Here is a 13,686-nt window from a genome sequence, read left to right on the forward strand (position 1 = left end):
TGTTCTGAACTTTAATTTATTCATCAACGTTCATTCATGTGTGAACTTATTTATATTAACAAATATAGTAAATGATTATATTATAAGCATCGAATCAAGAATGTGATGGTTCTACAAAATTCTTGTAATTGAAAAATGCGAAATAAAATTAGTTTTTTGACCGGTGGGATAAGTTAAAAATATACTCACGTATTCAAAATTTAAAATTACAATATATTTCTAGTTTAAAAATTGCGTATTACGGCATATAACGCACATAAAATGATGGATAGTACTGCACTAGGACAGGTCCGTGAGCTGAGTTATACTCCAACTCAATTCAGGTAAGAATAGTGGTGAAATATATCCCATTGCTATATATATATATATATATATATATATATATATATATATATATATACTGGAAACATCAAAATAGACATCGCTACTGCACGATGTCAGGTTATCCAAAGTCAGGTTCGAACTCAATACGAGTATGTGTGCTTAATCATTATACTATGAAATACCCATAACGCATATATATGTTAAAAAATATAATCTAATTTGTGTAAATGAACAACATATTCAAAGATTTTCATTTTAATTATTTTATTTTACACTGTGCTTGCAGAATCAATGTTATTAATTTTGACGTAGAAATATTATTTAAATTCTTATTGACTAAGTTTTATTATATTCTATCTGTCTAGTTTACTGGTATATTTTTTATCTAATAAATAGAAATTGTAAAATTTTATTATTAAGATTAATATGAAGGTAGCACAAAAAATTATTTGTTGACATACATTCATTATGAAAAAGCATATTTCAGGTTTCTAAATACACTTAGGGGTCGTTGTAAGTAACATCGATCACTTCGATGCATTTCTTAATTTGTTGCAAGCCAATTATCATAATAGTAACCTATCAACATATTTTTATATTATATGATTTGTGAATTTCAAATATTAGTCATTTATATTTGTTGAATTATTTAATTAAATAAAGACACTAAAAATCTCTACGATCTATTAAAATTTTAATAATATAAGTCATGACAACAGGCCTATGGCATTCTATAAACTTGGAAACAAATCATCGCATTACTTTGCGAATAACGTCAAGTTATAATGTTTCAAGTAATTTCTACTCTTTTAGGACTTTTAAACTTCTCGGGCTTTATTATTTATAGACTGAAGCAAAATTGATCAAGAAACTTAGTACTGAAGATTTGCCTAAATATAAGATGTTCCTCATGTATAAAATCAAAGGCACAAACCTAATTGAAAGAGCTACAAGGATTATATAATCATGTTTTTCACATTCTCTTAAATTAGCATATTTTACTCATTGTATTATATTTAATCGTTATTTTCTATTTGTATTTAATAATTTTGACTATATTCTGGTCAGCAAATCGGTTACTATTTCAGTAGACAATTGCATATTGTTTTATATATCAGTTGATTGATCCGCACTTTGTGTTTTTAGAATGCAGTGAAAAATATAATTTGTGATTTATAGTATTAAAATTAGTATTTTAATTTTTTTGTAAAATAAATGTTGTGGAGTCATCCAAAAACAATATTCACGCCTAATATAGATACTAATTTTGCATAATATGCAACTTAAATTATATACGCTTTCCGCTCTACATATAGATAAATTGCTGAATTAATCATGTTATGTCTATGAAACGTAATATGTAAAAAGATATAGCAACAACATTTAGAAATGTGTATTATAGATTATGCCATCACTCTATTATGCCTCTTGTTCATATAGAATCCTCACGGTATTGCAATAGCTAATATTTTATTTTTTTATATTTTTATTGGCTTAGAGCATTTAGCCACCTACAACATATAATTTTTTTCTATTCTATATCATCTTTTTATATAATCTATACTATCTTGCATATGTATTCTATCCTATCTTTTTTATTTGTATACTATTCCATCTTAATGATTTCTTCATTATAGTTGTTCTTTCTGAACGTTGGCATGCGAGTAGTATAGTCAATATACTACTATTCCACCAAAAATAATCTAGAATTATTGTTAAAGAAACATTGACCTTGAACATAATCTATTCGACATGTCAGCTTGTCGTATGGTAATTAGACATGGGGTGTAGGGTTCATAGCGAACAACGAAATCATAAGACATCATCAATGTACAGGCATAAGTTTCCACACAAACAACTATAGCCCCCGAATCAGTTTGCATTAGAATTCCTGCCTTACATAATTCATGGATTTCGCATTTGGCATCGTACGAGAAGTTCTCGTCCTGATACCACCGCCGCCACCATATGTGCGCGCTGCGAAAGGTGAGCGACTATAGGCGGAGGGTTTGTGGTCGGTCGGCCAAACATTAATTTACGATATATTATACTGTCAAAGTTTTTAATTCTGATACATGAAGTGAATACAATGCTACTGGAAAATTGTGCGAAAGAAGAAATTTACAAATAAGTACACAGGTCCACAAAATAAAAGTTGTCTGTATTGGGTATGCGTCATATATTTTCCAATGTAGTTTTTACCGCTGGATACAAATCTAAAGTCAAAACTAGAGGTTAAATGACAAAAAATGGAAAGAAATTAAAAAACGACAAAATCTCCTATCTAGTAATTCTTCTGCATAATACTTATAATCTGACATTTTTTGTTGTTTCCTGGCTCTTTTTACCTTAAACGACTTGAGTATTCACTTAAATGATCTATTGAGTTTGTTTTTTTATAAAAAACAGCAATATTTTTCCAACACATTTTCGAGTATTTAAATTGCAAACATGATGGCAGATTACGCAGGGGCAAGGGGGAGAAAATATATTTGCAAATTACTGCGGAATTATACAAAATAAATTCAATAAATCATTTAATCAAAACTCAATAGTCATTTAAAGTAAAAATGGCCCTTTAAAATGATTAAATTTTGTTGTTGTGTTAAATTTTCATTAATTAAAAAAATATATTTTTATTAAGATGTGTAAGTTTTATAATTTTATCCTGGTGCTTACTGAATGATGACACACACCAAGTGTCGAAACGTATAACAATAAAAAAAAATTCAACCTATTTTTTATTGCGACGAATGGGCTGTTAGAAGTTTTTTTTCAAATTAGTTTCAACGCCAAAAATACTATCAATTCGTATGATGTTTAAAATTATATCAATTATTATATCAATATTTATTTTAAATATTTTTGATAATATTTTTATTGTTTTTTGAGAAATATAAATCAATCATATAAAATGCGGAAATTAGTTCTTATTGATAAAGTTAAATAGTTGGTTTACAACGTTTGTTATGCTATATCAATAAACTAGTATGCAAAGGCAAATTTCTGGAACTGCCCGTACAGTAATAAAATAATCGAGGAATAATAAATGTTTTGAAATAAGTTATTATAAATTCTGTAACTTTCAATATTCCTATTTTATAGACAAAATATATGAAGTATATAAATTGGATGACGACGTGTACATATATATGTTAAACGAAACTTAATGAATCTTAAAATGAGGGACATTGTCTAATATTTAAGAGAATTACATAAACTGAATTGCAAAGTTAAAATTATGTATTTGAAGTATATAAGTGAGTTTTAGAACTTTAGCCAGAATTAAAATTAAAATCCGATTTATTTTTGATATTTGAAAAAAACTGCCATTTTTGCTTCGTATCTCCGAAATGACAGGACCTGTCTTTGGCAAAAACTAATCAACACATCTCCCTATCCATACATATCTACATATACACACAAATCCATTTTTTAAAAAGTATGCCAAAATGGTCAGAATTCTTCACAACGTGAAGATATGCAAAAACTTTCAATTTCGATTTTTAGACGATTACAATAACTTGCCCTACGGAAAGTTAATAAAATATTTATATTATTTTATTCATTGAAATATGTGTTGTATTCTTATATTGAAGGCCATATCAGTAAAAAAGTATAATTTTTTTTTTCAGGTTTATATTTTATATAAAAAGCGCTTAAAAACATAAATTTATTTACATTATCATAGAAGTGTAAAGAAGATTGGGAAAAGTTTATATTTTATATAAAAAGCGCTTTTTTAACTTCCCGTAGGGTAAGTTATAGTAATCGCAAAAAAATCGAAAATGAAAATTTTTATATATCTTTACGTTTCAGAGGTTTCTGAACATTTTGGCATACCTTAGAAAAAATGGATGTATGTGTGTGTGGGTGTGTGTGTGTGTATGTGTGTGTTTGTGTGTGTGTGTGTATGTATGTATGTATGTGTGTGTATGTATGTGCGGATACAAATTTTCGTCGACGATTTCGGGAACACGGGTCAACCGATTTGAATAATTCAAAAAACATTCGATTCGTATTGATAAGGAGACGTGCTGATTAGTTTTTGGCGAAGGCAGGTCTAGCCGTTCCGAAGATACGGGGCAAAAAGTGCCGAAAACGGTAACTCAGTTTTTGAGAGAACGCAGCGTCCGATTTGAATAATTCAAAAAGCATTTCACTTGTATTAACAAGGTTAAGAATCGATAAAATTTTCATGAAGGTAGCTCCAGCGGTTTCGGAGATATGGAGGAAAAAGTAAAAAAATAAGCCATTTGGCGGTCAAAAATGATCATTAGACATATGCTCATCAAATTATCAGATATTTTATAGAGATTTTAACAATAAGTATACATTTTGTTAACATTCCTATGGGTTCCGTACCAATGCTTATGCGTTAGACAGCGACGCGGCGCTTACGCGCTTTATATTTTGCCCCTATGCAGTTAAAGCAGTACGATTGCTTTGAAAAGAAAGTTCAGATCTTCCACAATATGTCAAAATAAAAAAAAAATTTTTTTCAAAAAAAAAAACAAAAATAAAATTAAAAAAAAAATTTTTTTAAAAAAATTTTTTTTCAAAAAAAAGTAATTTTTTGTCCAATTTATAGTTTCTTAAAAATCGTATTTTTTCGAAGTAAATTTTTTTTAAAAATGTCAATCGTTTTTAAAAAAATAATAATTTTTGGTACGGGAAGTTCCAGCAATTTGCCTTAAGGCACGATGCCTTAATTGCCTTAAGACAGAATTCCACTTACAGCTAGTTATAAATTATTGTTACAACAGCAATCAGAACTCTTACTATTTATATGTTCTATAAGCTGTTTGGTTCAACGCTTACGATCTAAGGTATTATTATGAGAGGCAACCCAACGGTTAACCATTTTCCTATGTGTGGATTTATTATATATTAGCTCTTATGTCTAATAGTTAACATATGATTCAGTGATGCAACTATGTCCACGAAGGACGATTTCCACTTGTAGTTGTAGTTATATTATGATCTACAACCACAAGTGGAAATTTGACATCAAATTTGCCTGATGTCAGGCTACGGCGGTAGCGGGAATCGATCCAGCGAACCCGAAACTAGTTGCTGCTAGCCCGAAAAAGCGCTTAAAAACATATACCAGTCTTATGTAAAGTTTTACAAACTCTTCATTTTGAAAACTCTCGTGTATTCTTCGTTTTCTTGTACGAATACATTTAATTTGAATCAATATTTAACTATTGGTATAATAATTAAAAAACTTGCATATTAATGTAGTTTGTAAATATTTGAAATGAATAAATATAATATCGTCGTTTTCCGACGTTACCGCTGTCGCTCCCTCGACGAGCGAACCGCGGCAGGCGCTGCGGTGATTAATGTACTTAACACATCGTGGCTGTAATAAAGGTTCAGAGTACCAGGGGCATAATTGTGAACCGCACACATTTAGACCTATATCTCTTCACCTAAGCCACACTAATTTTCTAGGTAACACAACGCGAGATTTAAATGTGACACAATGACATTATGAAAATGGAAGTCCACACAGCATTAAGGTCGCTTTTGTTTAATTAATTGCCATTGAGCGAACAGGGAATGTTCGATACGTTAAATAGCTTTGCTTTAGAAAATTAAACGGAATATAATAATGCCAGACTAAAATATGTTTTCTTCTCGACTTTCGTCGCGTTTTCAAAATATGATACATATATTATCTTGATCGTTATTAAATTATGCTATTCGTTAATTTATATCTGTAGCTAGCCATTTAAAAGCTTTAAATACACACACATCAATTTTTTAATTTCCCGTAGGGTAAGTTATATAATAGTAATCGCAAAAAAAATCGAAAATGAAAATTTTTATATATCTTTACGTTTCAGAGGTTTCTGAATATTTTGGCATACCTTAGAAAAAATGGATGTATGTGTGTGTGTGTGTGTGTGTGTGCGTATGTGTATGTGTGTTCGGATACAAATTTTCGTCGACGATTTCGGGAACACGGATGAAGCGATTTCAATAATTCAAAAAACAATCGATTTGTATTGATACGGAGACATGCTGATTAGTTTTTGGCGAAGGCGGGTCCAGCCGTTCTGAAGATATGGGGCAAAAAGTGCCAAAAACGGTAACTCAATTTTTAAGAGAACGGAGCGTCCGATTTGAATAATTCAAAAAAAACTTTTTACTTGTATTAACAAGATGAAGAACTGATCAAATTTTCATAAAGACAGGTCTAGCGGTTTCGGAGATCCAGTAAAAAACTAAAAAAAATGCCATCTGGCGGTCAAAAATGATCATTAGACATATGCACATCAAATTATCAGATATTTTATAGAAATTTTAGCATTAAATATAAATTTTGTTTACATTCCTATGAGTTCCATACCAATGCTAGTTCGATATTTTGTCTCTATGCAGTTAAAGCAGTACGATTGCTTTGAAATAAAAGTTCAGAATTTTCAAAATATTTTAAAATACACTTTTCTTCAAAAAGTCTTTTTTCAAAAAAAGTAAATTTTTGTCAAAAATTTATAGTTTCCCAAAAATCTAATTTTTCAGTGTAAATTTTTTTCAAAAATTCCAGTTCCAGGAATTTGCCTTAAAGCACGATGCCATGCGCCTCACTAGTTTAATTGTAAGGTATGCCAGAATGTCCAGAGCATATTTTAAAGCGTAAAAATAAGCAAAAATATTCATTTTCGATTTTTTGCGATTACTATGAGTTACCCTACGGGAAGTTAAAAACAAATATACCTAAAAGCGTCAAAGTTACATTTTTTAGAGAAAGGTAATGAAAATAAACTGAAACATTTTTTATTAAAAAAATGTTTTAATGACGTACGAAGTGTTAGTGCATAATCAATCATGGATGCAGATATCCCTTGAAACGTATATAGTTCCGTAACGTTGACAATATTTTTTTTAAAAAACTATTGGGTTTTTCATTAGAATTCGGTTCCTTGTTTGAAGCTCAACACAATAAATTGAGTCAAGTAAAAAGTTTGTTTCGTTTATTTAGTGAAATTGAAGTTTTCTTATAGCGTGAAAATAAATTTATTCAAACTAAATATGCTTCATTATTATCGGCAATATTTCGACATCTTTTCGAATAGAGCCATGAGGTTATCGGTGAACATCTTCTGTGGTATTTGGTTGAAAACCTGAATCAAGCTCTTCTTAAACTCAGTTTAATTCTATTAAGACATTACTGCAGAAATTGGAATAAGTGTTAGTTGGAGGATTCTATGTCTGAAATATACGGTGGATGCATAAAAATTTCTCAACTAAGCTTTCGCAACTTTTGGCAGATCATCAAAAAGTGTATGGTCAACCATTGTCATGATGAATGAAATACCTTCAATTCAGGGCGTTTTCTCACAATTTTCTGTCGTAGCAGTATTATTTACAGCAAGATTGATAATCGTCTGGAAGTAGATTACGATTGACGATTACCTCCCATTCCCACCACAAATACAGTATTCACCTTTTTCAGTGTCATTCCTGATTTGTAAACGTGTGTCGTTGCTCATCATCACTTGAGCATGATTTTTTTTTTGTCTCCGATTGTCGTAATCTATTATTAATCACCAGTTCTAAAATATTTAAGAAACGGACTTCATTGCATTAAGTCTATTAGATTTTTCGAGCCCTATTCATGAAGGTCCCACACATGGAGCTTTCTTTTGTAGTCAGGTTTATGTAATTCGTTTGAAGCAGTGCAAATATTGATATATATATATATATATATATATATATATATATATGATATATATATGAAATGATATATATATATATATATATATATATATATATATAATTTTTGGCATTCGCTATATTTACAAAAAGACATTGATGTATCATAGCAGATAGATATCATAAATTACATCTAAATAAATACATATTTGATGTATTAAATTATTTAAATTACAGTTAGTTAAATATTTTTAATTCATTTGCATCACTGTATTCTATTTGAAAAACAGATTTTAATTATATTCTATAGTCATTTCATTAAAATGTTGCATTAGCGAAATCTCAGTTCTTAATGAATGATTTTTTTGCAAATGTAATCTATCACTTGCTCCAAATAGCGTTCATCGTTTTTAATTAAAAGTCAAAAGCTGTTAAAGTTACATCTCATGCCAGTCAGCGCATAATAAAGTTCTTAACGTATTATAAAAACAAGACACGACATATCCATTAAAATTGCATGATTAAGTTAAAAAAGATGTGATCAAAATTAAAACTGTTAAAATATAATGTTATATTTAAATACTTTTCTGAAAAGATTTTTTTTAGTTATTTTTTCTAGATAAGAAAATAATACAATACAGTACAATAAAAATATTGTGTTGAAAAGATTGAGGTTGATAGAATCAAATAATTTAGCCAAAGGCAATATTTTCTCAAAAGAATGATTAATTAAATTACCAAAATAAAAAAATAAAATAATTTTATATAAAACCCAGTTCTCGAACGAACCATGTCCATTATTAATTTTTTAATAGTTTGTTTATCATTGTATCATTGTAATTATTGTATTTACAATATATTTTTATAAATATTATAAATACAATTTATTTTTCAATTATTACAATGTTAAAGTACAAAAATTATACTGCTTGAAAGTTACGTACTACGGTACTAAAACACAAACTTTTTTTGCTTCAAAACTACTTCGCTTATTAAAAGTTTATTAAATGTACTTTATTATTACCTAAGAACGCTTTGCTGCATATTATAATGTTCAATGTTACAAAAATAAAGAAATAAAAAAATGAATTTTGCATGTAATTTTATAGTTAACTTCATATTGTGATAATGATAATTATGAACGTCGAATAGTGAAGTATCATATAAAAATATAATTATATCATGGCTAAAATTACTAAATAAACCCTTTATTTTAAAAAGTGGCTTAACTCCGTTTTTCAATTTTTTTCGGTTATCATGTATAGGTGTACAACTTTTTGTTATTTATTAGAAAAGCATTTCAGGTTGCTCATAATTCGAGAAAGTGATAAAAGCAAATTTAATTAATAAAGTATTTTATTAATTTAACCTCAGAAATATTGTACCAGAAATAAATTTTGAAAACGGAGATTGCCGTTGCCGAAATGCATACCCAAACAAATCTGATAAAAAAGATAGAAAAAATATTTTCGAGAAGTTTTGGGGTTGCGAAAATTTTACCAAACAAGATGTATTGCTTTACAAAGCTGTCGAACGCAAAATTGTGGAACGAAAAAGGCCAACAAACGGAAAAGGGTCACCAAGAAATTGGTGTTTTATATATTTCTTGCTATTTACAAATGGAGAAGTTCCCATCTGTAAAAAATATAAATAACTATATATATACCAATTGATTACTTCAAATCCCTTTTACACGCACAAAATGTAGATGAAGGTAAATTGTTTCGTAAGAAATTTATGTTTGTAATTTTGCACGTTATTGCAAATTAATTGAATCTCATAAATTATGTTCTTGAAGTGTTTTAAAAATATGAAAAACAAATTGGCAAAGACAGTTCCAACAATTTTGGAGATACGGAACAAAAAGTGCAGAAGAAAATGGCAATAAAGTTTTTAAAAGAACAAAGCATTTGTACTTTTTCATTTTTTTTAATTTCTAAAAAATATTGTTTTAAAATGTGGAAAATGATTCGAATTTCAATTTTAATTATAGCTAAAATTATAAAGCTCACTTATATAATTGAAATAAATAATTTTCACTTTGCAATTCAGTTTGTATAATTCTTAAAGATATGAAATAAGGTCCTTCGTTATAGTTCCCCTCGATTAAGTTTTGTTGATTTACTTTTCATGTAAATATATATACATTTCGTCGTTATAATATTATTGATAGTTACGGTATTTGTAATAATCTATTTAAACATATTTAAAATTTCTAGCAATTTGCCTTAAGGCACGATGCAATGTATCACGAGTTTTTTTTTTGCAATTTGAAGCATCCTAAATTATGTTGAATGGACTTGGCACCTTCAAATTTAATATTAATGCTAATTGTTAATTTTGAAAGTGACCTAACTCGATTCTTGATACGAAAACGCATATTATTTAATATTTGCCAATATTTTCATAGGAACTGTAAATTTAACACCCTTAGATACACGTAAAAAGTATGACTCAATAATAATGTTCTTTCGCAGGACCGGTCCTACCTTGAAAGCGATGCATGCAAAAATTGCGGGCGCACGCCTTAGGGGGCGCCAAAACAGGATTGGGATATGTGATTTATAATAAAGTTTTTTCAGTATCATTTAAGAAATATATAATTTCTTTTCATCTGTTACTAATCATGGAATTGTAGGTATACCCGTGTCTTTGTGGAGAATCCATGTTGGCGTGTAGTGAGGAGCGTTCAATATTTGCCGCAGGAATTTGTTTTGTCAAGAACATATATCAATATTTGCCTGTAATTATAAGAATAGAATTGACGCACATCCAAACCAACTAGCATGCAACTTATACCAAGAAGGCCAGCCGACCAGGCTCAAAAGGAAAATACCTCGAGATTTATTATAGTTTATTTATATATATATATATATATATATATATATATATATATATTCTCTATATTTGTTTTTAGTTTTTTCTTTTTTATATATTAACTATAGTAGATACACCACTGAGCGTATCTACTAATTTGTAAACAACCAATTGTAAACACTTGTCAGCATTCTCTGCTAAATATAATTATTTTTATAGATTGCAGAATGAAAATAAAATAAAAAAAAACTAATCATGGATAATATTTTTTAAATTTAACTTCAGAATTTAAGAATTTAAAAATAGTTCGGTAGTGCGACAACGATAAAAGGTACTACAATTTGATTTTGAGTACCCGTAAAATCTTCTAAATAAATTTAAAATCAATCTATTTTACGCGCATTTAGATTATACCTAATTTTTTGTGTTATAAATCCAGATTTATTAAAAATAATTTCAAAAAATTAACGTAAATGTTTATTAATAGGGGGGCGGAGGCCGCTAGAAAAAAATTGGCATGCGGGCGCCGAGTATCACAGGACCGGCCCTGTCTAAACGTTTTTTTATATTTATTAAAACGTTATCCTTTAATCATATCTATATTAATATTTTTAATTTCAGGGGTTGTTTCCAGCGAGCGGAGTGCCATGGCTGAGGCGCACCGCAGACGATCGCTGTCCATCAGCCGGGCGGCACAGAAGAACGACCTCGCCGTCACCGGACTCACAGTTCAGGACGATTACAGGCCGAGGTAAATCAAATCAAACTATTGTAAATCTGCAACTATTCTTTCTGTATCGATTAGCTTGCCTCACATACATATTAGATGAAGTAAAAAAAATCCAATATTTTTGCATGAAATGCAAGTTTTAATTACAAGAAATAGGATGATCCAATGTAAGTCAATTATGCGCCGTTTTGATCGATAACTTGTCATTTTGAAGGCAATAGCATTATGTTTTTCTCATAGAACCTTTGTCCATATTGGCAAAAACTTAAAAAAGTCGATTTTTACAAGTCTCTCCTAAAGTGAATTTTTCATCAGTAATACTGGTTACCTGGTGCCAAGACCGAACTAAAGAATAGATGCAAGAATAAACCTCTCAATCAAGCTCTTGGAGCTTCCAAGAAATCACTATTGATGTGTGTTGCCAGGTATGGACCTGATGTAACATAATTTCTTTCCTATTGGCCAAAACTAGCAGCTTCTGGGCGATTGCTTCTATAAGACAAATCAATTGACTGTACAAGTCCAAGTTAAGAGTTTTGCAATAGGAGATCAACTCACAGTATATAATTCCCTGCTAAAACCACCACATCCCAATGCTGGCTTGGCTACAATTTCTGCCTACTCATCGCAATTTTATCACAACAACTTTGAGTTGTCGCGTAAGATCCACTTTTCATCACCAGTCACCAATCGCTTCAAAAATGAGGAGATTTTCTTGCTATTCAGCAGTGATTCGCAGATGAAAATTCGGTCCTGTACGTTTTCATGTGGCACCCACAATTCGAGCTTTATTGAATCTAGTCTTATTCAAATGGTGCCAAACATTTTTTTTGTATAGTTTTTATCTCTTTGGCAATCGAAATCGACTTACATGGCGGTTGAACTCTTTGATTTTGTCGGCATTTTAGGTATTTAGCCATCCAGTGCTCGGTGCCATCAAAATCAAATCGTCTATTAAAATTGTGAAATCAAAATGTCAAACCAAAATTGGGTGTAATTAGCCGTTACAGTATTAGAACCATAAACACTATTCAGATTTTCAGCTGGTGTTTTTGCCATTATAGAACAAAAATTGTAAAATAGTACATTTTTTCTTTGTTAGTGTCCATATTTGAAACGCGTTCAAACAAAACTGAGTCAATCGATTAGAAAACTGTCAAAAGCCGCCTAGTAAAACTCAATCAACTATTGCAAAACTAGTGGATTTCTTTTTACTTCACCTAATATATACCTACACATACAAATATATGATATTCAACTCCATACAACTTAGTGCAGAGATACAATTTACTTTAAAATTGTGTATAAGAAATTTGTTTAAAACTGAAAAAATATCAGAAACTTTATTTCCCTAATAAATACAAATTATTATCTATATATAAAAATAAATTAAAAGCTGAGTTGAAATTAAATAGAAATTCAGGGACCTGCTTGCGAGCAAGCTGATACATATTATTTGTAAATATTAAGATCACTTCTCGTTATTAGCATTCGAATTCGTTTTGTTTTCTTGTCAAAAATAATGTATTCAGATACTACCAACCAACCTGCTGTATTGCAGTATTAAATAAAAATACCGACATGGAATATTTGCTTGTTCAAATATGACAAAACAATCATATTCTAAGTATAATGTACCACAAAAAGTCAGACGAAATTGTATTGTGTTTTGATGTAAAATAAAAATCTTCATTGATATTTTTTAATGAAGTTGTATCAAAGCATTTTCTAACCGGCAACAGCTTGTGAATTTTCCGCTCGTATCAGAAATCTCAATTTATTTTAGGCTTATATATATTCCCATTTATTTTGGTTCAGAATTTCATTACTCTATACAAATATTATCCGTCGAGATTTACAAACATTTTAATTTATTTCAAGCAGTGAATTTAATTTTAAATGAGATTTGAAATAATGTGCGCTCTGAAAGCGGTCTGCTCCGTAAATCTCTAATTGAGAAGAAGAACTATCGTATTGCTAAGTACACATGTGCGAACTGTACTCGTAAAGCTTTTGGTAGTTTCTCTCATTCGAACGATCTAGTCGAAATGGGAAATAAATAAGGAGTGGGATGGGGGAGTCGGGTCGGACAACACACCAATAACATGCAAATCAGTATGAAGCCGAGCGTAACACGACTGAACAAA

General features: G+C 29.7%; 1 protein-coding gene across 1 annotated transcript in view; it reads left to right on the forward strand.

Annotated features, from left to right (window-relative positions):
- The window catches only part of LOC113375582, an 84,537-nt gene that overhangs the window by 22,407 nt on the left and 48,444 nt on the right, over nucleotides 1-13,686 (forward strand). The window contains 1 exon segment of the mRNA XM_026615515.1: nucleotides 11,431-11,560. Within this exon segment, the coding sequence (XP_026471300.1) occupies nucleotides 11,431-11,560 (130 nt within the window).

This window comes from Ctenocephalides felis, unplaced genomic scaffold, assembly GCF_003426905.1.
Source record: "Ctenocephalides felis isolate EL2017-DRISC unplaced genomic scaffold, ASM342690v1 CF-g0.4_SCAFFOLD_01886, whole genome shotgun sequence".
In the NCBI taxonomy this organism is placed as follows: domain Eukaryota; kingdom Metazoa; phylum Arthropoda; class Insecta; order Siphonaptera; family Pulicidae; genus Ctenocephalides; species Ctenocephalides felis.